The sequence below is a fragment of the Bos grunniens genome, chromosome 27 (assembly GCF_055505025.1).
Source record: "Bos grunniens cultivar Pamir isolate PY7600 chromosome 27, Bosgru_T2T1.0, whole genome shotgun sequence".
Lineage (NCBI taxonomy): Eukaryota > Metazoa > Chordata > Mammalia > Artiodactyla > Bovidae > Bos > Bos grunniens.
The window spans coordinates 17,928,870-17,950,630 of NC_141191.1; the positions used below are offsets into that span (position 1 = coordinate 17,928,870).

The 21,761-nt window shown below is 40.3% G+C and overlaps 1 protein-coding gene and 1 non-coding gene across 7 annotated transcripts in view; both read left to right on the forward strand.

The window, feature by feature from the left end:
* The window catches only part of FAM149A (family with sequence similarity 149 member A), a 41,889-nt gene extending 21,989 nt beyond the window's left edge, over window positions 1–19,900 (forward strand). For 2 of the 6 annotated variants that reach the window (XM_086380126.1, XM_086380129.1), the window contains 13 exons: window positions 312–422; window positions 719–857; window positions 3,021–3,163; window positions 4,450–4,575; window positions 5,982–6,152; window positions 6,706–6,890; window positions 7,820–7,974; window positions 10,691–10,794; window positions 11,208–11,417; window positions 14,156–14,276; window positions 16,168–16,296; window positions 16,384–16,462; window positions 19,670–19,900. In XM_086380126.1, the coding sequence (XP_086236252.1) occupies window positions 312–422; window positions 719–857; window positions 3,021–3,163; window positions 4,450–4,575; window positions 5,982–6,152; window positions 6,706–6,890; window positions 7,820–7,974; window positions 10,691–10,794; window positions 11,208–11,417; window positions 14,156–14,276; window positions 16,168–16,296; window positions 16,384–16,462; window positions 19,670–19,743 (1,747 nt within the window). In that variant the 3' untranslated portion in view covers window positions 19,744–19,900. The remainder of the gene's footprint in view (window positions 1–311; window positions 423–718; window positions 858–3,020; window positions 3,164–4,449; window positions 4,576–5,981; window positions 6,153–6,705; window positions 6,891–7,819; window positions 7,975–10,690; window positions 10,795–11,207; window positions 11,418–14,155; window positions 14,277–16,167; window positions 16,297–16,383; window positions 16,463–19,669) is intronic. The other 4 variants (XM_086380127.1, XM_086380130.1, XM_086380128.1 and 1 more) reach the window with 2 other exon arrangements.
* TRNAF-GAA (transfer RNA phenylalanine (anticodon GAA)) lies at window positions 9,806–9,877 on the forward strand. The gene has a single exon. It is a non-coding gene; the product is annotated as a tRNA-Phe (tRNA).
* Window positions 19,901–21,761: the final 1,861 nt, after the last annotated feature.

Below are 21,761 nucleotides of genomic sequence, written 5' to 3' on the forward strand. Positions count from 1 at the left end.
AATTACTTTACAAAATAGTGGTGGTTTTTGCATACATCAACATGAATCAGCCACGGGTGCATGTGTCCCTCCATCCTGAACCTCCCTTCTACCTCCCTCCCCACCCTACAACCTTGATTTTAAGAAAAATAAAAATGGTAGGGAACTAAGTCTCAGTGTCTTGAGGTGTGTGTGGGGTGTGTGTGCTCATACATGTGTGTGTTTAGGGAGACATAATGGGAAGAGAGAGGCAACTTTCTATGAAAGGAAAGTTTAAATATCCTAATGAATGGACTTATCTTACAGTTACTTTTCATATTTTATTTTTTCAGAAGAGGACTGTCAGAAGGATCTGGAAAGCAGAGTTTCACTGTGAAAAGCAAAGATCCTTTACCTACCCATTTTACAAAAAATGTACAGAAAGCCATTGCTAAATACAGTCGGTAAGAATTAGCCTTTAAATGCTTCTGATCACAAAATCAAAACTTGCCTGAATGAATACGGGAAACAGAATCACTGATGGGCCATGGATTTCTCCAAGGTGAAAAAAAATAAAACGCTTTATTTTTAGCCAAGTGAAATGTTATACTGCATAAATCTTTGAAAATCAGTGTACTGTGAAAATTAACCAGTATATTTAAAGAAAAAAGAGGAAGTAAGCTCAGAGAGGTGAAGCCGCTTCCCAGTAAAACCTGTTTCCAGTAACTGTCGTTTATGTTACTTATATTTCTTCCTGCAGGGAATCTGTGTCATCATTTTCATCAAGTGGGAGCCCCACGCCTACAGAAGCCCCCAACTCCTGGTCTGGGTCTGGGACACAGAGTTCAACAACTGGTTTATCTACAGAGAGGAGCTCCATTTACTCCTGGAGAGATGATGTATGTCACAAAATTTTGGATAATCTCATGGTTGCAATTCATAACGATGATCTGCTTTATTATTTTTTTTAAGTTTTTACCAAATTAAAACCTCTACCTGGTCCACTTGTACATACACATAAATATAAAAGCACTGACATGTCACACATAAAACTGAAAATACAGACTCTTAAAAAAGATGAAAAAGCTCCCATAACCACACAATCCAGCATCTTAGCTGTTGATAGTTCTGTTTTTCCCACCTCCAAACCCCTATCAGGTTGTTATACATGATTTCTTGCATAAATATCTGTGGTTGGAAATTCAGGAGAGATTCTGACAATTAGGAACGTGAACAAGAGAAAAATTGGGGAAAAATAAAAGCTGTTTAAAAAAAAAAATCACAATTAGGGAATTTCCCCTGAATATTCTAAGTCAGATATTTTACATCTAATCCCAGCAGAAGATGTTAACCCTATAGTGAGACTGAGCCGGTGGGACTTTAGTCTGCAGTGCAAGCTTACCATTCAAATCTGTGTGATTGCACAGTTTCTGACCTCTTCATCCCCTCAAGAGTCTGAGAATTCCGGAACACAGGCTTTTGTGACGCTCCTGTGGCCATGGAAGAGTCCGGACTAGCTCCTTGGATGGTCTCATTCCTGCTGTTTTCTTGTTTGTGTTCTGGTTTTCTTTGCTTTCTTTAAAAGCAGCTCTCCGCCCTGGACTGTGCATGTGGGTCCACTCCCCGGGGAGGACGGTTTTACATGGTTTTATAGGAGCGGGTCTCCAGAGGGGCCAGAGGGAGAGGGTTGTGGGGTGCAGGGTGGGGGTTGGGGGGCGGCTGAAAGGGAGTCAGCCCTGAATCACTCGGGCACTTTTCAGAGGAGATGTAAGTCTGTCTCTGGGATAAACACCGCCCACCCCCACCCACACTCTTTGGTCAAAAGAGTGCAGATGGGAAGAAGGCTGAGAACCATTGCTTTATGGAGCATTACCGTCCAAATGCTGGGTTCCTTTCCTGCAAAAGTTCAAGTAATTATCCAGAGAGTCTTATGACTTCCACTTGTAGAGTTTAAATTACTCCAGTCCCTAAACATTGTTTTGCTTTGAATTTAAAAGCATTTTTTTACTGTTCGATAGGTAATATTTGTAAAATGCAACAAAATACAAAACAGAGAAAAATGAAAATAAGCCCTCTTCACACCCCAGCCAAATATTCTTCTGAGTTTTCTCCTTATTTGTATTTTAAAAGAGGTAATTCAGCTACCCTGCAGTCTGGGAATCTAGTTTTTTATCAACTAAGGGGAAGAAGTATCATGGAAAATATGGAATAGCAGTCTGTGAAAATCAGCCTGAATTGACCATTTTGGATCAGGTACGTCAGGCTGAATTTATGGGTTAGATTTCACACACCCGCCCTGGGAGAAAACGGACTGAACTAAAGCCCTTGCCCTGTAAGCCAATAATTGGTTCTTCCAATTGTACTTCTGTTCATGTTTTTCTAACTGACTGTAAGGGCTCTAGGTCTGTTACTTCTCAGTCATTTTCAATATACAGAAAAACTGAAGGGTTTTCTCACTGACACTTCACTGCGCCCACAGCCCAAGAATCTCTTAAGGCCAGACAGGAAAAATGAATATTCTGGTCTCATCCTAATAACCACATCTTTTAGGATACCTAAGGTGGTTTTTCGTTTGTTTGTTTTTCTGTTTTCCTTAATTAAAAGAAAGTGATTATTTCCCTTTCCATGAAATAATATTCCTTTTCATTAGAAAAAGATTATAATTTGCAAATGTAGTTAGGTGTCTAATGCACAATTATATGAGGGACACATGTCTGTGTACACACATATATGTGTGTGTGTATGTCCTTGGCTATATGGTGTGTGTGTTTCTGTCATTATCAATGTCTATATTAATATGTATATTCATAGCTGTAACTATGTTTATGTAAAATCTTGGATTATGAGACTTTCTCGTAGTAGAGATTATCTCTATTTAACAGTTAAGGAAACTAAGTCTCAGTTGGGATGTAATTTTTCAGAAGAGTAAAAATTGGAGCCCTGGTATGTCTGGTTTCGATCGAGTCACACTCCCTCCTATTATATAAATTTGTGTCATTGATTCTGAAGCCTTTATTGACAACTTCTAGTCCTGTAACTAAATGTGCATTTCTATATTTTAGGAGTTTGACAAAGCCAGTGCACAGAAAGTACAGCAGTTATTCTGGGAGGTCGAGGAAATGTTGTTTGAAGGGAAAGTAAGCCCTCAGACCCAGAATCTCCAGGCTGAGTGCCGTGAATGGGCGGGCCGGTCCCTGCATCTGAGGTGAGGAGGTTGTTCATGAAAATTCTCCGGAAGGGGGTTGGGAACTGCTCCCTGTTGACCTGTTCAATATGTCGGTATATTTTGAGTGAAAGTGCTTGTCAAAATATGTACCCAGAACACATGTGCTTTACTGAGAAATCACTCCCTTTGAAATGGTGTCTGAGGAAATCTGGAGACCTTCCAAGTGTACTTTAATTTGTGAGAAGCAAATGGAGCTCGTGCCTGGAAAGGCATTGTGTGTATCACAGGTGCGAGAATGGAAGGAGGGAGGGAGTTATCCATGCCTTCCCACTCCCGAGTCTGAGCAGCTGTGTCTGTCTGCCCTTGAGGAGCAACGCATGGGGCAAGATCTGGGCAGGAACAGAGAGATTATTTGCTGGATGATGGCGTGGATGAATCTGACCATCTCATCAAGATCCCTTATGTAGGAGAAGCTCATCTATTTCTTCTTAAGATCAAAGATGAAGTATATAGATTGAGTATAAAGGGAAGATTGTCTTCCTTCAATTACTCAGCCAAACCTACTTAGAGGGTTAAAAAAAAAAAAATCCATGTCAGTTATCTGAAGTTTCTCTGGGTTATATCTGGGGAGACTACATTAGAACTTCCATACACATGTTGATAAATCTTTTGGTTAATTAAGTAAGATTTTTAAAAATCTTTATTCAGTAGGTTTAATTTTTTGTCTCCAGGCCATTGTAAGCCCCTGTCTTAGAATCCACTAGACATTAACGATGCAATGTGGACTTTCCTAGGCATCATGGTGCACTTGCCTAAACCCAGGAGCTCAGATCTGTTTCTTTCAGTGTTGTCTTATATACTTAAGATAAAAATGAAGGAAGAGAGAGAGCAGAGAAAAGAAAAGATGGCAAGGACTGTAAACCAAGTATATATATTCACATTATTTTCCTTTGTTGCGAATGTATCGGTTAACATAGGGAGCTTCTGTGTGCCTAGCATTACCCTAGTTGTCTGAATGTGATTATACTGTCTCTAAGCTACTTGTTAGTCCTACAAGGGAACTGTTATTCTACTTTGGATACAAAATGGAACAGATGGAATCAGTGGCTCAGGGAGCCTGCAAACTTTGGCTAAAGGCTCTGCATCAATGGCAAGAGCAGTGTAGTATGTCCCCCCCTCAAAGCCCGTACGTTTCCTGTGATCCCGTTACACTGCCCATGTACCAGTATTTACCTTATCACTTCATACTTTCCAAACTGCTTCAAAACATCTTCCCCTTTCCAATAAAAAAATGTTAGTTTCCTTTTTTTCCCCCCCACTTTCAGAGTATTAGGAAGACAGCTCATCCCGCCTGCTGATGAAGGAGTTGAGCATTTCCAGAGCAGCCGGCCTGCTTCTGCCATCCAAAGACCCTTCCTTGATGACTGTGGACACAGCAGCAATATAAGAGAGTATGTTGCTAGAAGTTACTTTGGAAAAGTGTGAAAGTGTTAGTCACTCAGTCGTGTCTGACTCTTTGCGATCCCATGGACCATAGCCCGCCAGGCTCCTCTGTCCATGGAATTCTCCAGCAATACTGGAGTGGGTTGCCATTTCCTTCTCCAAGGGATCTTCCTGACCCAGGTATCAAACCCGGGTCTCCTGCATTGCAGGCAGATTGTTTACCAACTGAGCCACCTGGGAAGCATATTTTAAATTATATATTTAAATGAATAAGTAATAGCCAGAGTGCGCATGTGCTAAGTTGCTTCAGTTGTGTCTGACTCTTTGCAACCCTATGAACTGTCCATGGCTCCTCTGTCCATGGGATTCTCCAGGCAGGAATAGTGGAGTGTAGCCATGCCCTCCTCCAGGGGATCTTCCTGACCCAGGGCCTGAACCCACATCTCCTGTGGCTCCTGCATTGCAGGTGGCTTTTTCACTGCTAAGCCACTGGGGAACCCCAGTAGCCACGACTGAAGCAACTTAGCACACACACACACATCCATCCACTGTTACGAGCAGATGTGCTCATGCTCAGTCATGTCTGACTCTTTGCGACTCTGTGGACTGTAGCCTGCCAGGCTCCTCTGTCCATGGAATTCTCCAGGCAAGAATACTGGAGAGAGTTGTCATGCCGTCCTTCAGGGGATCTTCCTGATCCAGGGATGGAACCCAAGTCTCCTGTGTCTCCTGCGTTGGCAGGTAGATTCTTTGCCACTGTGCCACGTAGGGAGCCCTAAAAAGTATTTTCAAATGCATTTTAGTTATACTTTTTCATGTCTATCTCAGCCGCGATCCTTGGCTTCACCAACTTAGAAATTTAGATTTTAATAAAGGGCAAATACAGAGCAATTTTTTTTTTTTTACCCAAGATACTTCCGATTCTAAACTGATGGTGCTGTGTGCATGTAATACAAGTATCAAGACAGTTAACTTTTAAACTGTTGTTTCAAATACTCTGAGAGGCGGGGGCTAATGCCAAATCAAGAACTGCCTCATGGTGATGGATTCTAAGCCTCAAGACAGTAGCAGAAGAAATAAAGCTCTATTCTGTGTTCTTTTGCTCATGAACAGATTTTGGTAAATCCCTTATGCCATTCACACATCTTAGGAACAGACTATGCCATGATGCTCCTTCATCATAGCAAAGAAGACACAAACTCGTAGAATAATTTAGACTTTTAAGAAGCCCTTAAAAATTTAAATGATGCCTGGGTTAAAATGTTGCTTTTAAGCATATGCCTTTTGTCAAATGTAATGTTTAGTGCTTTTTAAAATTTGGAAATCTGTGGCTTTATAACTAATTGAAGGGCCCACCCTGATCATGTAAACATTGTATTGCTGACCCTCATGGAGAATCTGCTTTTCCCCGTAGGCTGTGCATCTCTGGCTCTCAGATAGTCCCAGCCGTTCTCCCAGCCCCCTCCCTGCAGGGTCCTGATGGCACCAGGGTTGTGGACCTCATGGCACATTCATCTCTGGAAGAAGAGATTTTTGATGTGGATGGAAAGATTGAAGAGTATTTTGCTTTTGACAGAAAACAAGAGTAAATAGAATTTTATTCGACATTGACTTAGTACAATAATATTTATTGGGCGTGTATGTTGATTATAGGCTCATTTAGTGTTTTGTGCATTTTTCACTTATGCGAAAGATTTTCCACTCTTTTCAGAGTCCTGTGCTCCCTGAAGTTTTTCAGTTCCTGGCAGAATATAGATATGTTAGAGCAGTGTTTCCCTTTCTTTCTGACAAAGTGGCACCGACAGAAAATAAGAATTGCGTTCAGCGCGTTGGTGAAAGTGGAAAAAGGCTCCTAGTGGCCTTTGTCCCCCGGGGTTTCGGAATCTAGCTGCCCAGGAGAGCAAAGGGGAAAAGGTCCAGGTCCAGTCTCTGCTCTAAATGCGTATCTGATTCTTAGACAAGAGCTATTGATATTGTATAATGAAAATTTGCCTCCTGATTAAAAATTGGTACTAAAAAAATGCTGTTTGTCTATATACATACAGTATACAAATATGCATGTGTGTTGGACAGAGGAGTAGCATTCTTTTAACCTCAACCATTGATAGCTTAGTAATGAGAATGGGTTTTGTCCTTAGTGGCGAGGACTGTCTTGAACAAAAACCAGCTCATCGTCGCAGGACGTGGCGTAAGCACGGACTTCCTCCCGTGTCGCCACACGACTGTATCAGAGATGCGGTGGCTGCGGAAGTGTTTGATCACGTCTGGATGAATGTGGTGGAGGTGTTGGAAAAGCTGACCAGAAAACACTGGGAACTTACAGGTACTTAATTTGTAGAATGTGACGTATTGAAAAGAAAAAGTAACCCGTGCTCCTCAGCTTTCTGTCCCACGTGCTTGACTTGGCCAAATCTAGGACATGACTGGAGTGAGAAGGGAAGTGGGTTTCTGCCTTTATTCACAAGTAACCTTTAATCACCTCAGAAATGACATTCTCACGTTTTGAGCTATTAAAAAAAGATTGAGGTATTCCTGAAAAAATACAGAAATACATTAGAGAGAAGCTCGAAGTCACTTTTTAAATTCTGATTTAAAAAAATTACCTAACTAATCTCTAGTAATGGGATATTGTTTTTTTAATTCTAGATGACATTATTTATAAAATAAAAGGTCAACAAAGCTAATTTATTAATCACTTCATTTACCTGTATAAAATGTTCTCTACTCGAAACCGAGCAGAAACATGATAGAAATGTCAGTGGTGGACAGTAATGACTCCTGTTAACCAATTTTCACAATAGTATAATAATATATCATATATATATTATGTTATTATAATATAATATATATTAATAATATAGTAATAATTAATCAATATAATATAATAGTATATATTATAATAATATATTATATATTATATTATATATAATTAATAATATATTAATTAAATATTACTTTTTGCAATCAAAGGGATTAATTGGGATATTATAAAATACCAAGAATCATTCTTGCTCCAGTGTATAATTCTGATTTTTTTTTCTTACGTACCACTGAAAGGATAGGCATTTCATTAGATGCTCTTGGAAAAGTGTCAAAGCCCATTACTCTGTAGGGTCTGTTCTCTTTAAGGGTCAGTGGCCACTGCAGACTCAAGGATCTCAAGAAGAAATGCTCTCTCTGAACAGTGAATTTTAAGTACATATACAGTATTAGATAATGTTTTGTAATGATATTGGTTTTTCTTTGGCACAGAAGGAAAAAAACAGAAAGAAAAATTGAAAGTAGCTGAGAATAAATCTCCACCCACAGTCATTTCCCGCATTAACGCTGATGTGTCCAGTGTTCCGCCATCCAGAAGCTCTGAAACTCGAAGTGTATCCCTGGCTTCTCATCTTAACCCACAGCAGGTAGGTGCTTTCTCGCTGTCTCTTTCTTTCAGTCTTTATGTATCTGGCCTCAGGTTGTCCAGAGTGCCAGTGTCCAGTGTTAAATTGTTATCAAGATATTTGGGTCTGTTGGCCAATAAGACCAAAATTTTAAAATATTTTATGAAGTTTAATAGAATTTCCAGATTTCCTGATAGAACAGGGACACTCAGATGAAGTTTAATAGAATCACCAGATTGGTTGACAGAGCAGGGACACTCAGATTTGTGACTTTCCAGCTGTTTGGAGTGGTAGAACTGATTCCACAATTTTTGAAAAGAAAACATGCTTTCCCCAGTATTTCTAGACAAGTTGAAGGTTTCAGATGTTCTCCTTCCCTCCCACCAAAGCAATAAAAGACTCAATCAATGAGTATGCATTGAGTTCATTCAGCATTTATTGAGTTTGTATTAAGTGAACTGTATTGGGGCTTCTTAGGTGGTTCAGTGGTAAAGAATCTGCCTACCAATGCAGGAGACGCAGATTCGATCCCTGGGTCAGGAAGATCCCCTGGCATAGGAAATGGCAACCCCCTCCAGTATTCTTGGCTGAGAAATTCCATGGAGGAGCCTGGTGGGCTATAGTCCATGGGGTTGCAAAGAGTCAGACACAACTGAGCACCCACACACCAACTATATTAGGTGTTTTAAGGACATACAGAGATGATCACAGCATATTCTCTGAAATAGTCGAGTGAAAAGTATTATACAGGTCAGATGCAGTGTCTTCTCTAAGTGATGTGCAAAAGAAGGGCTGTAAGAGAATGCGGACGAGGATGATTTACCCTGCCTGAAGCGAGGCTTCATCTTTTAGGTTGGAGATGAAATTTGAGCCAAACATGAAGAAACAGGTAGTTTTCCTGGGTGGGAAGACTGTGTGGGTCAATTCAGACAGTTCTCACGTGGAGGCGTGAGGGAGGGTGGCAGTGACCGATTGAGGGCTGGAGAATGGGGCGCCGGGACCAGCAGAGTCTCTGTGGCAGGACGTGGCATTGGGAATTGAGACCCGTAAGGAGGATTATCTTGGACCTGTTGTTCAACTTTTCTAAACTTCAGTTTCTTTATCTGTAGAATGAGGGCAATCATATGTTGTGCAAGGGGTTGTTGTGAGCACAGAATCATACAAACATGTACTGGGAACTCAATACGGATTTCTTGAATTACATCCCTATGCAAAGAAAGATCTAGTGGAAAGTAGGCTGGAAAGGATGCACTTGTTCATGGGAGACCTTCCGGAGGGCTAAGGAGTTTGGACTCTATGTTTGCACAGCCCATCTGGTGTGGGGAAGTAGACAAAAGAGAAGACGAAATTCCTGGTTCTTACAAGTTAGTTGGAGGGAGTCAAGCCATGACAAAGAGTACAGCACATGCGTGTATGCGCGCGAGCACACACACACACACACACACACACACACAGAGGCAATCTAGTAGATATGTTTAGAATAGATGACAGCTGTAGCTTTAGATATAGACTACAACTTTGGAGGATGACAAAGCGGAGGCAGAAATAGGCACCCAGCATAGGAGCAATAGGGTGTGAGGTTCAGGGAGCAGTGGATTAAAACAGAAATAACTAAAAGAATTTACTCTCTAGTGCCAGGGCTTTCCACTTAGTCTTTGCTTGTGCTGTTCAAAAGAAACTTTTGAAATTGCTACCAGCTTAATGTACTTTTTGGTCTCTTTAAATTGCTGACAGGCTCAATAATATTTCCCACTTTTCATATTAAAATATGAAATGTGAATCACATACAAATGAACAGTGATGACAACATAGAAGAAAAGCTTTAACTATCAGGCAACATAAGTATAGGGCTTCCCTGGTGGCTCAAAGGTTAAAGCGTCTGCCTGAAATGCAGGAGACCCGGGTTTGATCCCTGGGTGGGGAAGATCCCCTGGAGAAGGAAATGGCAACCCACTCCAGTACTCTTGCCTGGAGAATCCCATGGAGGGAGAAGCCTGGTAGGCTACAGTCCACAGGGTTGCAAAGAGTCGGACACGGCTGAGCTATTTCACTTCACTTCAACATAAATATACTTGAGAAATACGGAAATTTTCAAATCTAAGGAAATTTTTCAACAGATGTTTTGTTGTACTTATGGCTTTTTATGGTTTTTAAAAATGTTTTTGATAGCTATTTTGTTTTAATTTGGATAAATGTAAAAGAAAGTGAATGGGCAACAAAGTTAAAAGTAAAAATAAAATACTAGTAGAGTTTATTTTGAAATAGACAAAGCATTTGGTGGTAATCACACTAGGTTTTAATTTATGCCTCTGACATTTTTATATGTATTTGATATGAGGAAAATGGGATTAGGGTTGCCACATTTTTAATTAGAATTCTAGTTTCAGAAACCCTGTTTGCCTGAAACTAAATATTATTTTAAATCTACTTGGTTGTATTACAGGCCAGATATTAGATTAGTAATAATTTAGTCTTTATTTCACGCTTTCACCAAGGTTATCAAATTGAATTCTCCTAATAACTCTACAAAGTTGCAGGAGGATTCTTTACTGCTGAGCGACTGGAGAAGCCCATTTGGAAATCTGGTCATTCTTTATTAATTTCTCTTCACATATTTTTAGAAAATAGAGTCCCTTTATTAAATTCACCTCCCATTAGCCAGTTTGAAGGTGTCCTTTAACAGTAATTGCAGTGACCCTGGATGCTTTTTAATTTTTATTGTGTTTACTTTCCTCAGATACATCGCTTCTCCAACAATTTTTATAGTGACTTGAATGGTGTGATGACAATTCAAGCAAAACCACTTCAGCAGAGACCTACCTGTTTTGCAGATAGAACACAGTGCGTATAAAAAATAGTGATCCACCCCCTTCCCCCGGCTGGATGCGTTCTAGCCCTAAAGACCACATGCAGTCAATGTGTAAAGTAAAAGGACAATAGTCAGGTATCAGCCACAAAACAATTTCTGTTAGGTTGGGGCTGATAAGAAAAGGGGACTGTAGCTATGAATTCTGCCTCTTGTGGGCTATATGGTTTGATGCAAACAAGAAGAAATTTAGATCTTTTTTCCCTGTTGATGATCCTTCATTGAAATTAAAATTGAGCTGGGCATGTTAGTCTGTTCATTCATTGAACAAATGGGACTATGTTCTGTATGCCAGGCTCTAGACAGAGTCTGCTAAAGGATAAATATGTAAGTGCCCTGTTCTCGCAGAGCTTACCCCTGAACAATTAAGTTGCTTTCTCTCCCCCAGGAGTGAGCAGGAGGACAAACCATTGGGTGTAGGATCCGCTGTTCTTTCCTCAGCCCAGAACCGTCTGGCCCGGATCACAGATGCTCGTGGACCACAGACCTCCGCAAAGAAAACACTCGCGCACAGGAGGCTGCCTTCTCTTACCTCGGACTCCCAGAGGCTGAAAATCCCCAGTGTGTACAGTGATGAAGTTCTTAGGGGGACAAAACTGTAAGTCTTGTTTCTGGTGGTAAAGCAAAGATCACAGAGGACAGAGATGCTTGTCACTTAGTTTGTGGTTTATTCCAGACAAAGCATCCGCTGTCAAATTTTATATGAACATTTTTCTAAGTGGTTCATTCCTCTGGATATTTAACATGAATTGAAGTAGTATACTTAGTTGGATACTAGAATATAAAGTCAGGCCATGTACCTATAGCACAGGCAGCCAAACAAAAGCAAGTTCTTTGAGGGAGAGGGTCTTGGATGGGTTTCAATGACCAAGTCTGTAAAACTAATAATTAGCAAATTATTAGCCTTTAAAAAACATAATTGATACTTTCATTGTGATGTGTAAAAATTGATATACATAGCTATTAGAGTAAATAGCTCCAGTAAATAGTTCTTTACTGGCTCAGCAGTAAAGAACCTTACCTGCAATGCAGGAGATGTGGCAGGAGCTGTTCGATTCTTGGACTGGGAAGATCCCCTGGAGAAAGAAATGGCAACCCACTCCAGTATTCTTGCCTGGGAAATCCCATGGACAGCCCATGAGGTCACAGAAGAGTCGGACACAACTTAAAGACTCAACAACATACCTATTAGTTTTATTTATCTCTAAGGACAAGTTTCACTCTGTGTAGGGAATTTCAGAAAATCTATTGGCCTTGGGGAATCAACATCAAATCATTGCCTATTAAAAAGACATTTGTCGCTTCCTTTAATTGTAGAATTATAAAGAAGCAGTTTTCTCAGTCACCCAAGTGTCAGGCAATATTTAGGTTAATAGTAGTGTCTTGTTGATTGCTTTGACAGTCTAAGAACAGCTTTTTTAAATGTATTTTTGGCTGCTTTGGCTCCTAGTCACTGCACACAAGATGTTACATTGTGGCACATGGGATCTTATCAGTAGTTCCCCAACCAAAGATGGAACCTGCATCTGCAAGCAGATTCTTAACCACTGGACCACAGGGAAGTCCTGTAATGTACCACTTTTTCATACACTTTTTCACTTAAACATTACTCATATTTTCCATGTTATTGCATATTTTTGAAAGCATGATTTTAATGACTAAAATATAATTATGTGGGTATATGTGTTGCCCTGTTACTGGAAAATTTCATATCTTTTATATTTTCACTATTATAATGTGCAGTGAATATCATCTGACATAAATCTTAGTTGCTATGCTATGCTATGCTATGCTATGCTAAGTTGCTTCAGTCGTGTCCGACTCTGTGTGACCCCATAGACGGCAGCCCACCAGGCTCCCCTGTCCCTGGGATTCTCCAGGCAAGAACACTGGAGTGGGTTGCCTTTTCCTTCTCCAGTGCATGAAAGTGAAAAGAGAAAGTGAAGTCGCTCAGTTGTGTCCAACTCTTAGCGACCCCATGGACTGCAGCCTACCAGGCCCCTCTCTCTGTCCATGGGATTTTCCAGGCAAGAGTACTGGAGTGGGGTGCCATTGCCTTCTGCAAATCTTAGTTAGGGTGTCTTAAAATTGTTTCCTGGTAGTAAGTCCTAGAAGTAAAGCTACTGGGTCAAAGATTATGGATATTTTTAAGGCTCTTGAAATATTTTTTCAAAGTTCTTCTAAGAATGGTTCTACCAATTTTTATAGATCCCCTGGGAACAGATAAGACTCTTTCCTTACAGCCTGTAAACTTTAGGTAGTATGTGTATTTTAAAACCTGATGGATCAAAACCTGTCATATTTTAATTTTCATAAGTTTATGATTAGTGAATAAATGAAAAATGAATTAGAATTCATTTCTAGAGTATCCATCTTTATTCTTGTGCATGAGTTGGATCATTTAATTTTTCAATGTTATTATCTTGTAAGGAAGGTGTCTTATCATCCTTACTCTTCTTTTATTAAAATTTCTAACCCATCCTGATAAATTTTACAATCTGGTTGTCAAATTTTAAAAAAAGTATCACATTGGACCTCATAGCTTTAAATCTATTTAAGATTTAGGAATAATTGACATTTTCACAATATTTAGTTTTCCCATCAAAGAGCATTATCTTACCTCTTGATTTTATGACCTTACATAAAATTTTGTGGTTTTCCTCACCTAAGCCCTGCAGAGTAGAATTAATTTTATCCTGCATTGATTGCTCTATTCCCTAAATTTCTACAGCAGTTGTAATAAGAACCAGATACTGGACATAGCACTATATCAACTGCATTGCCTTGTAATCTAATTATTTATGTGTCTTCATCTTGTTTTCAATAACTTGTAATCTCCCTTAGGGCTTCCCTGGTGGCTCAGTGGTAAAGAATCCTTCTGCCAATGCAGGAGAGGCAGGAGACACAGGTTCGATCCATGAGTCCAGAAGATCCCCTGGAGGAGGAAATGGCAACCCACTCCAGTATTCTTGCCTGGGAAATCCCATGGACAGAGGAGCCTGGTGGGCTACAGTTCACAGGGTCGCAAAAGGTTGGACACAACTTAGAGACTAAACAACAACAAATCTCCATAAGGGGAGGAACTAGACCTTCAGAAACTTGTGTGTTCTGCGCATAGCTGAGCACTTATTAAACACAGGCTCATAGTCCTTGCTAAACATGGGAGTGACTGGAGCTGGGGCTCAGTCCCCCGCCCGCATTCATCTTCAGGAAACTCAGCTCATTCTGCTAGGCGCTGGAGGCAGGCTGTGATCAATAGCTCAGGTGAGGAGCTTTGCAGAAAAGTCTTTCGTCTCTCTGCACCTGGGTGCTCAGGTCACACTGTTGTGTTTACAGGCAAACTGGTGTGGACCGTATGGGCTCCCCACCGACTCAAACCCCACGGAGCCGGCTGCCCCCAATAGGCTCCGAGACTGGAGAGCACCACGTGGCAGGTCCCGGATCACGCCCTGTTTCCGTAAGACAATTGTCTTAATACTTAAGTGCACCATTTTCACTGTTTGTTGGAAAGCAAGCAGACATAACTAACACTTTCACAAGAGCTCAGTAGCATAAAACATCTCCCTGATCTGCTTCCTGAAAGTCAGTAGCTTGTGAGAATTTACAGGAGGCTGGACGGTTGATTCAATATTTTGTGAAATACAAACATGGCCTGAATTAAATCAGAGGGTCCAGGTGTCAAGGAAATATCTGATGGTCAGGATGGTGTAGTAAGGAAAAGTGTGAAGGTTAGGTCAGGAGGGGCTTCCCTGGGGGCTCAGATGGTAAAGAATCTGCCTTTGATGCAGGAGACCTGAGTTCGATCCCTGGGTTGGGAAAATCCCTTGGAGAAGGAAATGGCAACCCACTCCAGTATTCTTGCCTGGAGAATCCCATGGACAGGTAGATCTGTGTTTGAAGCCTGTCACACAAACTCTCTGTATGATTTGGTACAAATTAATCTCCCTTAATTTTATTTATAAAAGGGCAATAATGATTCCCACCTCAAAGAATTGCTATAAGGATTAAATGAATTTATAGATGTTAAATAATGCCTGGCATAGATTAAAAGCACAGTAAAATACTCTGCCATTTTTACCAGTTCTCTCTTTTTTTTTTGGCCCTGCCACATGGCATCAGGGATCTTAGTTCCCTGACCAGGGATTGAACCCTGGCCATAGCAATGAAAATGCCGAGTCCCTAACCATGGACTACCGGCGAAGCCCTAAACTCTCATCTTTATAGCTAGTCTGTACCATGTTCACTGCAGTGTAGAGGCACTGTCTTCTTCACCCAAGCTCAGTTCAGCCAAGCAATTACAGAAAGCCTGAGGAAGCTATGCTGCTGGTAGGAAGCATAATCAGATTTCCCCCAGATTTATACAGACTTCTCACTGCTGCTGCTGCTAAGTCACTTCAGTCGTGTCCGACTCTGTGCGACCCCATAGACGGCAGCCCATCAGGCTCCCCTGTCCCTGGGATTCTCCAGGCAAGAACACTGGAGTGGGTTGCCATTTCCTTCTCCAATGCATGAAAGTGAAAAGTGAAACTGAAGTCGCTCAGTCGTGTCCGACTCTTAGCGACCTCATGGACTGCAGCCTACCAGGCTCCTCCATCCATGGGATTCTCCAGGCAAGAGTACTGGAGTGGGGTGCCATTGCCTTCTCCGAGACTCCAATATAAGCAACTATTTATTTTAATTTTTGGCCATGTAGCATATAGAATCTTAGTTCCCTGACAAGGCATTAAACCCCCACACTCTGCATTGGAAGTATGGAGCCTTAACCATTGGAGAACCAAAGAAGCCTAACTTGTGTCTCTTTGATAAAATATAGAAGAATGCCAACTGTAGGAACATAAAGTCTAGAGAGAGAAAAACCAACTGAGGCAGTGCTTTCTCTCACATTCCTTCTGCCTCCTTGGGCACAGCAATAAAAATCATTCCCAGAAGGCAAGAGTTGCAAAGCTTTAATATTTAACCTTAGAATATTGTGGCTTAGAGTGGAATCATAAAAGCAGTCAAACATCACATTTAAAAAAATTCAGATGCCTCACAAATGCACCCATGCTGCATTCACAAATGCAGAATAACATTTCTATCATAATTTAATATTAAGAATTTTATGTGGTTAATGTTTTAATCCATATTTACTTATTAGGGCTTTATCAGATTAAAAGATACAGTTAGTTACACAAAGTATATTTTGATACTTGTGTTAGTAGACCGTATACTTAGCAACATCTAAATAAAAGTTTTTCAAATAAGCGAAAGAATGAATAGACGAGGGACTGATCGAACATATACAGATTTTCTTTTGTCTTTTTAAGAATTGCATTTGTTTTAACAAGAATATATTATCCTTTATTTAGCTCAGAGGAAGACATCTACAAAATCATGGGTTGAGTGCATTACCTGATAGTGTAGAACGGTCACCTCTTCGAGAAAGATCTCTAACCATGGAACAGTTTTCAAGGCCCAGCACTACCCATACATTTCGGGTAGGTTCTCTGTTAACCATTAACTCTGATTCTTAAAAATATTCAAAACAATAAAACTCACCCTTCATTTTATTTTTCTTCTAACAGTCAGATACACCTCGAAAAGGTTCATTAACACTGATGGAATTTGCTGGGCACATGTGGACAGGTCAAGGTTTTTTAACAGGTCAGTGTTTTCCATATACAAACAAAACGATGTCATATGTGAAGTTTCAAGTTTTCAAGATTATCTACCTTGAGAGGATAATTTTGACCAAGTGTTTGTAGTCTTTGGTTGTATCTCAGGAATTTTTATGAAGAGCAAAATACAAAGACAAGCACTTCTCTACTGTTGGTTAAAAAACAAAAATCTTCTGAGTACATTTGAAGATATAACTTGTTTTTTTTTTAAACAGTTCATGAATCCAGTAGCATCTCATCTGGCAAACAGATACTCTGAGGAGTTGCAGGGCATGGATAGCTTTTATAAAAGGAAGGCAGGCCAAGGAAAGGAAGTCATAAGCAAAGGAAAAAGGAAAGTTCATTGGAGGAAAGGAAAGGTTTAAGTAATGATGGCTTCTCATTGGCTGATCTGCTGGGTTTCCCATTGGCTGGGCTTGTTGCTAGGCAACAAGGAAGTCTTCCCTCTTCCTGCTGGGGTAGGATGTGGCTGGGCTGCTTGTTTGGAAGACCAAGATAGTTTCTTTCTGTTGTGCTGAGCTTAGTCACTCAGTCGTGTCTGACTCTTTGCGACTCCAAGGACTGTAGCCCACCAGGCTCCTCTGTCTGTGGGGTTCTCCAGGAGTGGATTGCCATGACCTTCTCCCAGGGATCTTCCCAACTCAGGGAAAAAACCCAGGTCTCCCGCATTGCAGGCAGATTCTTTATTGTCTGAGGCACCAGGGAAGCCCAAGAATACTGGAGTGGGTAGCTTATCCCTTCTCCAGGGGATCTTCCCAACCCAGGAATTGAACTGGGTCTCTTGCATTGCAGGCATTCTTTACCAGCTGTCTTACTATTGGGATTTTTGAAGGTGAGTGGTAAGCAGGCCAGAGAGCACCCTCTACTGGCCTTCTGCCCCCAACTTTGGCTGAGGTTTCCTTTTATTAATTTTCATAATCTTAAAACAGAAAATGCCCAAAGATTCTGAATAACTTAGGGCCTCACCCACGTAAAAAAGAAAATGCTGTCTTATGAGTCTTAAGAGAAATCAAGGTCTTTCTCTGTTGTAGAGTTTCTACACTTTTCTTCTAAATGAAACTCAATACTTTTAGATTCTCTTTGAAGATCTAATTATAAAAATGCTTCACAAAAGTAATAATACAAATATTCCAGTTATTTTATGATTTAGAGTTTTATAGATAAATACTTATTCTCAGCTAGTATGCCATTTAATCCAGTATTCTTGCTTGGAGAATCCCATGGACGGGGGAGCCTGGTGGACTGCCGTCTATGGGGTCACACAAAGTCTGACACAACTGAAGTGACTTAGCAGCAGCAGCAGCATGCCATTTAAAGAATGACATTTCTAGCCTGAACTCAGGCCAATGATATTTTAATTTTCAAAACCATTACCAGCATTTTTATTTAAGGAGGTAACATAGCATCGTCCCCTGGAAAAGGGATATGGCAACCCACTCCAGTACCCTTGCCTGGAAAGTCGCATGGACAGAGGAGCCTGGTGGGCTCACGAAGTATCTGTCATGACTCAGTGACTAAACCACCACCACCACATAGTGTTGTCGTGAGGTGTGTCACTATGGAATCAAATGCCTAACTCTAGTACCTATTGGCTGAGCACTTTAAGAGAGCCTCGGCCTCTCCTGAGGGGCTTCCTTGGTGGCTCAGTGGTAAAGAATCTACCTGCCAATGCAGGAGATGCAAGAGAGGCAGGTTCGATTCTGCATGGAAAGATCCCCACGAGGAGGAAATGGCAACCCACTCCAGTATTCTCACCTGGGAAAATCCCATAAACAGAGGAACCTAGTGGGCTACAGTCCATGGGCTCACAAAAGAGTCAGACACAATTTAGCAGGTAAACAAAGGCAATAACAACCTCTCTGGATCTTAGTTCTTTTATAATAGACTAGATAGAATAATTATTGGAAAAACGTATGGAAAGGACCTAGCCAGATGTCAGGGATACATTGTTCGCTCAAAAATTATGAACCATTTTTATTATAAATAATCTGAAACATAGAGGACAATTTGCTGTTTTAAGGGAAATACTTAATATAGTATCATTTTAAAATAAATCTAGTATAATTCAAGCATTGGGACATTCTAGGCTTATCACTGTTTACATCAGCCCAGCATAGTGATGTTAAAGATTTCTGTATTCGTTTGAAATTTCCCTTGCTATGCTCATAGCTCTAAGCTGCCAGGCCTTTTTGTTGCTGTTTTCCTTATACATTCCCCAGCAGTGTTTGCTTTCGTCTTCAGTGACAATAGTTCTTTCTGTTAAAGGAAGCCATGGTACTTGAGAGACAGGAGAGTGAGGGTTGATGAATGTGATCTCTGCAGATAGCTGCAGATGGTACTGAGGAGTTTAGATGAGTTTGGTTTTGGAAATGTTGACCAAAGTGTGCTAAGTGGAAAAGTAGAATAGCACACAGGAAGAGAGTTTAGGAAGGGGAAACCGAACTCTGAATTTGTTTAAAATCTACACTCTTACTTTTTCACCAAATACTAAGTTACTGTATTCTCTTACCAATAACTTTCTGACAACTATTATTATTGCTGGTTGGAGCCCTCTTTCATGTCTATAGAAGTAATGGAAGGGAGACTTCCCTGGTGGTCCATTGGCTAAGTTCCATGCTCCCAATGCAAGGGGCCCAGGTTCGATCCCTGGTCAGGGAACTAGATCCCACATGCTGCAACTGAGACAAGGCACAGCCAAAATAAAATTAAAGTAAAATAAAGTAGTAATATGATTTTTTTTAAAGCAATGAAAGGTACATAAGAGAGGTGATCCTGTATTTCTAACGATGTGTTTTCTCTCTGATGAGCAGGCATGTGGTTTCTGCTTAGCTTTGTTCCCAGATCCAAAAGCAGCAGGGATATAAACTTAACCAGCATTTGCTCTGTAGCAGGAAAAAAGAAAAAAAAGAAATGAGAGGCAAATAGTGGGAAGGACTTCTTAAGGTAGCTGACAGTTATCTGGGACAACTCACAGCCAGGATCCAGGCCCAGTTAAGGGGAGCACCCCTCCTTCTTCTCAGCACCCCAAATGGCAGTTTCTCCCTATGACTGTTCCCTGATTTGTGTAAAAATGACATTACAATTTTTTTAATTAAAAAAATATATATCATCTGCATGGAACATACAAACATGACCCTTTTGAGAGCTGGGATTTGTAAAAACATTTGAATGAGAATTTTGCTTGGTATTTCAGGCTCACAGTATCCACCTAAATCTTTCCAGAGGACAACACTGACTTTAAGAAAGAGATTCCAAGTGGCCTCCTGATGTGACGTCATCAGAACTACAACCCTTCTGGAGCACTGAAAGCCTCAGCGCACCATTTATCACTTGAAATGGAAGAAGTATTATGTTATGTATCTGACAGTCTGAGATGTTAGACTGCCCGAGAGAAACGCAAACAAATAAACAATTTAATTTTGAACACTTTGCATTGTTAAGAGAATATGAGTCAAAATTACCAACCTCCTCCTTTATCGGAAGCATTCCTATACAGATTCTTTAGGTTTTACTCAGACGAATCTAGTATGTGTTTATAATCCATCCTTTTATCAATTATACACAGACATCCACGTGCTTAATGTGTGTATTCACACAGTAACATATGGAAGTATATTATTTAGGAAAAAAGCATTTTTATCTAGCAGTATATAACTATGTCTTGACATTTTTGTCTCATTCTGTTATTAATGCCATCAAAATCATAGTCACTAATAGATATTACTCCCTCTTTAGAAGATAGAAAAATTGGTACAGTATGCTAGGTTGACTCATATTCAGATTGTTCTAGTCATTGTCCTGACTTAGAGGAAAGTCAATGGCTAAGTGTCTCAAGCCAGTTTTGTTTTTACTAGTTTTCATGCTCAAATTCAGGCAGTCTATTTCAAATACAATAAAAGTATCCCAAATTGATTGCTTGTGTAAAAGCTGAATATAAATGTACTTAAACCATATTGCAAATGGTTTCCTCTTTACTATTAACGACAGAAGTGCTCATCTACTGGTGGGAAGTGTTTGCAGCAGCATCTTCCTCATTTTAACACAATCTGATCTCTGCTTAAATGGTCACTTCTGCAGAAAACCTTCCCAGACCCCTCGGTCTCAACAGCAGCTCTATCCACCCTCTGTCCTCTAGACTTGCCATATTTTTCTTCAGAGCACATGTCCTGACCTGATATTAACATAGAAAATTGAACAGAGACAGTGCAGGAGCAGTATCAGTTGGAGGCAAGCCTCTAGGGTCCTTTATCTTTTGCTTCCTTTTCCCCCTACCTACCGTTGTTTTCCTTTAATAGTGACTGAAATCCTTGGATTCAGATATTCTCAGATCTCAAATGGCCATGTCTTCTTTTCTATCAGAGCAGTATAGTCTATGCATATAAAGTGCCTGTAAAAAAAATGTAAAAGAAAGTCAGCACAATGACTAGAACAATGTGATTATTAGTCAACCTGGCAGATTGTACCAACTTTTCTAAAGGAGGGAGTAATATCTATTAATGACTAGGATTTTAATGGCATTAATAATAGAATGAGACAAAAGTCAAGATAGTTATATACTGCTAGATTAAAAAGGCATATTCCTAAATAATATACTTTCATATATTACTGTGAATACATGCACTAAGCATGTGTGTGACTGTGTGACCATCATCCTGGATTTATTACTTCATCAAATATTTATCAAGCACCTTCTTCATGTAAGATTCTGGAACATTGAGCTGAACAAGACAAAGACTTTGCCCTAACAGAACTTATATTCTCATGGAGGACAAAAAGTATAAACAAATCAATAGAAATATAAGGTCAGATAATAATAAATGTGATGAAGAAACATAACATATGGCCATGTGACAGGATGGAAAGAGTTGCAAGTTTAGATAATAATCAGGAAAGGCTTTATTGCAAAGAGTATTTGAGCAAAGACTCAAAGAAAATGAGAAGTCATATAGAGATGAAAAAAAAAATTCTAGACAGAGGGGAAAACACACAGCCTAAAACAGGAGCATACCTGGAGATCTAGAGAGCAGTAAAAAGGCTGGTGGGACACGGGATGGACTTAGCAAGGGGGTAAATAATAAGAGATGAGATCAGTAAAGTAACAGGGGCAAGGGATTAAGATTCTTTTTTGGCGGTGGGAGTTATAAGTTACCTGAAACCAGAAGCCACCGGAGAATTTTGAGGACAGAGTGATGTAATCTGATGTGAGATGATGTTTCAGATTAGATGACAGAGGGGCAGCTGGTGACAAGTCAGGGACTTTGGGTGTGTTCTCAAATTTGAACCAA